Raw genomic sequence first — 1,358 nt, 5'->3', positions numbered from 1 at the left:
AGAGAGAGAGAGAGAAATAATATATATAATAACAATTTATTAATATAATTATCAAATATATTAAATATAATTAATTAAATTGTTTCTTTTATTATTATCATAAAAATTGTTTGAGGTTGAACATTTTGATACGAGTATTAATAAAGAATTAATCAAAAAAAGTCTTGTATCTCGCGGTAGAATAAATCATTCGGTTATAAGATGTGTATTTAAGAATTAACGAAACGATTGCAGAGGGTGTTTAATGGCAAATGAGTGAAATGTTTAGCCGTATTCTCGACGGTGCACCAGTGCATTCGTTTAACGAGTTCTGCCTAGAAAAAGCGTAACACGAATTAACGGATATTTATGTGCGTTCTTAAACCGTAGAAGTCGCGTACACCTGCCGCTGTTTGCGACGTGAACCCTAACTTTATGTTCCTTGTTGCAAGCTTGCTGTCCGTTTGTTCTTTCGATGGCGTTTTGTGAATTGCTTGTGTTCTGGATAACGTTAATCATTGTCGTGGCTAGCGTTATCGCGTTCGATCGATTATCGATTGCCAGCACTTTACTCAGCATTATTCTACAAAGTTGTTATAAATTTTAATAATTTATCAAAGACTGCACTTAAAAATTTTAATTAACGCTTATAATATTGTTAAAAAATTTATATCTATATGTAATACATAGATCCACATTTTTCTTATAAAATTCACATTTCTCTTAAAATGTTGAATTTTTATGTATTAATCTATTTTTTATCTATTTTTTTATCACACAAATCATATTATCAAACATACATCACTAACAAAAGGTGATCGATCGATCATAGAAGATGAGACATTATCGTTGTAATTGCCTTTGACTTTCTGAAGAATTTAAATCCCAAAAGTATATAATTTATAAAAATTTACAATTATTGACAATAAATTACAATTAAAGACAAAGAAAGAAAGGGATGTTTGCGAGAGTCACGGCGATCAGCAACTTTAAGAAAATCTATCTAAGGAACTGTTTCAGTAAACATCTATGAAGTGTACTCAAAGAGTTCGTGCGATCATGCGATTAGGTACACCCTTTCTACACGGGGCCCATGATGCCCTCAAACGGCCGACGTATGTCGAGTGGTGGAATGCAATCAGTCGGTGGCAGATTGTCGGGCCAAACCACGCAGTCGACCCATTACGGCTACGGTCAGCACACCGGAAGCGGAAGGATCATGCCGAGGAGTGGTTCCGACCAGCACCTACCCCGAGTCGATTACACGAGCATCACGACGCCGGCGCGACATACCCTTCTTAGATCTAGCTTGAAATCAGGTCCGTAATGAATTTACTTATCATCGAAGTATCCACTCTCTGCTTTTCTCTCTCTCTCTC

At 35.6% G+C, this 1,358-nt stretch overlaps 1 protein-coding gene across 1 annotated transcript in view; it reads left to right on the top strand.

The window, feature by feature from the left end:
* The window catches only part of LOC105619072 (rho GTPase-activating protein 100F), a 62,147-nt gene that overhangs the window by 53,162 nt on the left and 7,627 nt on the right, over positions 1–1,358 (top strand). The window contains exon 8 of the mRNA XM_012200606.1: positions 1,049–1,298. Within this exon, the coding sequence (XP_012055996.1) occupies positions 1,049–1,298 (250 nt within the window). The remainder of the gene's footprint in view (positions 1–1,048; positions 1,299–1,358) is intronic.

This window comes from Atta cephalotes (genome assembly GCF_000143395.1).
Source record: "Atta cephalotes unplaced genomic scaffold scaffold00001, whole genome shotgun sequence".
Taxonomy (NCBI): Eukaryota; Metazoa; Arthropoda; class Insecta; order Hymenoptera; family Formicidae; genus Atta; species Atta cephalotes.
This window is presented reverse-complemented; position numbering and strand designations above follow the sequence as displayed.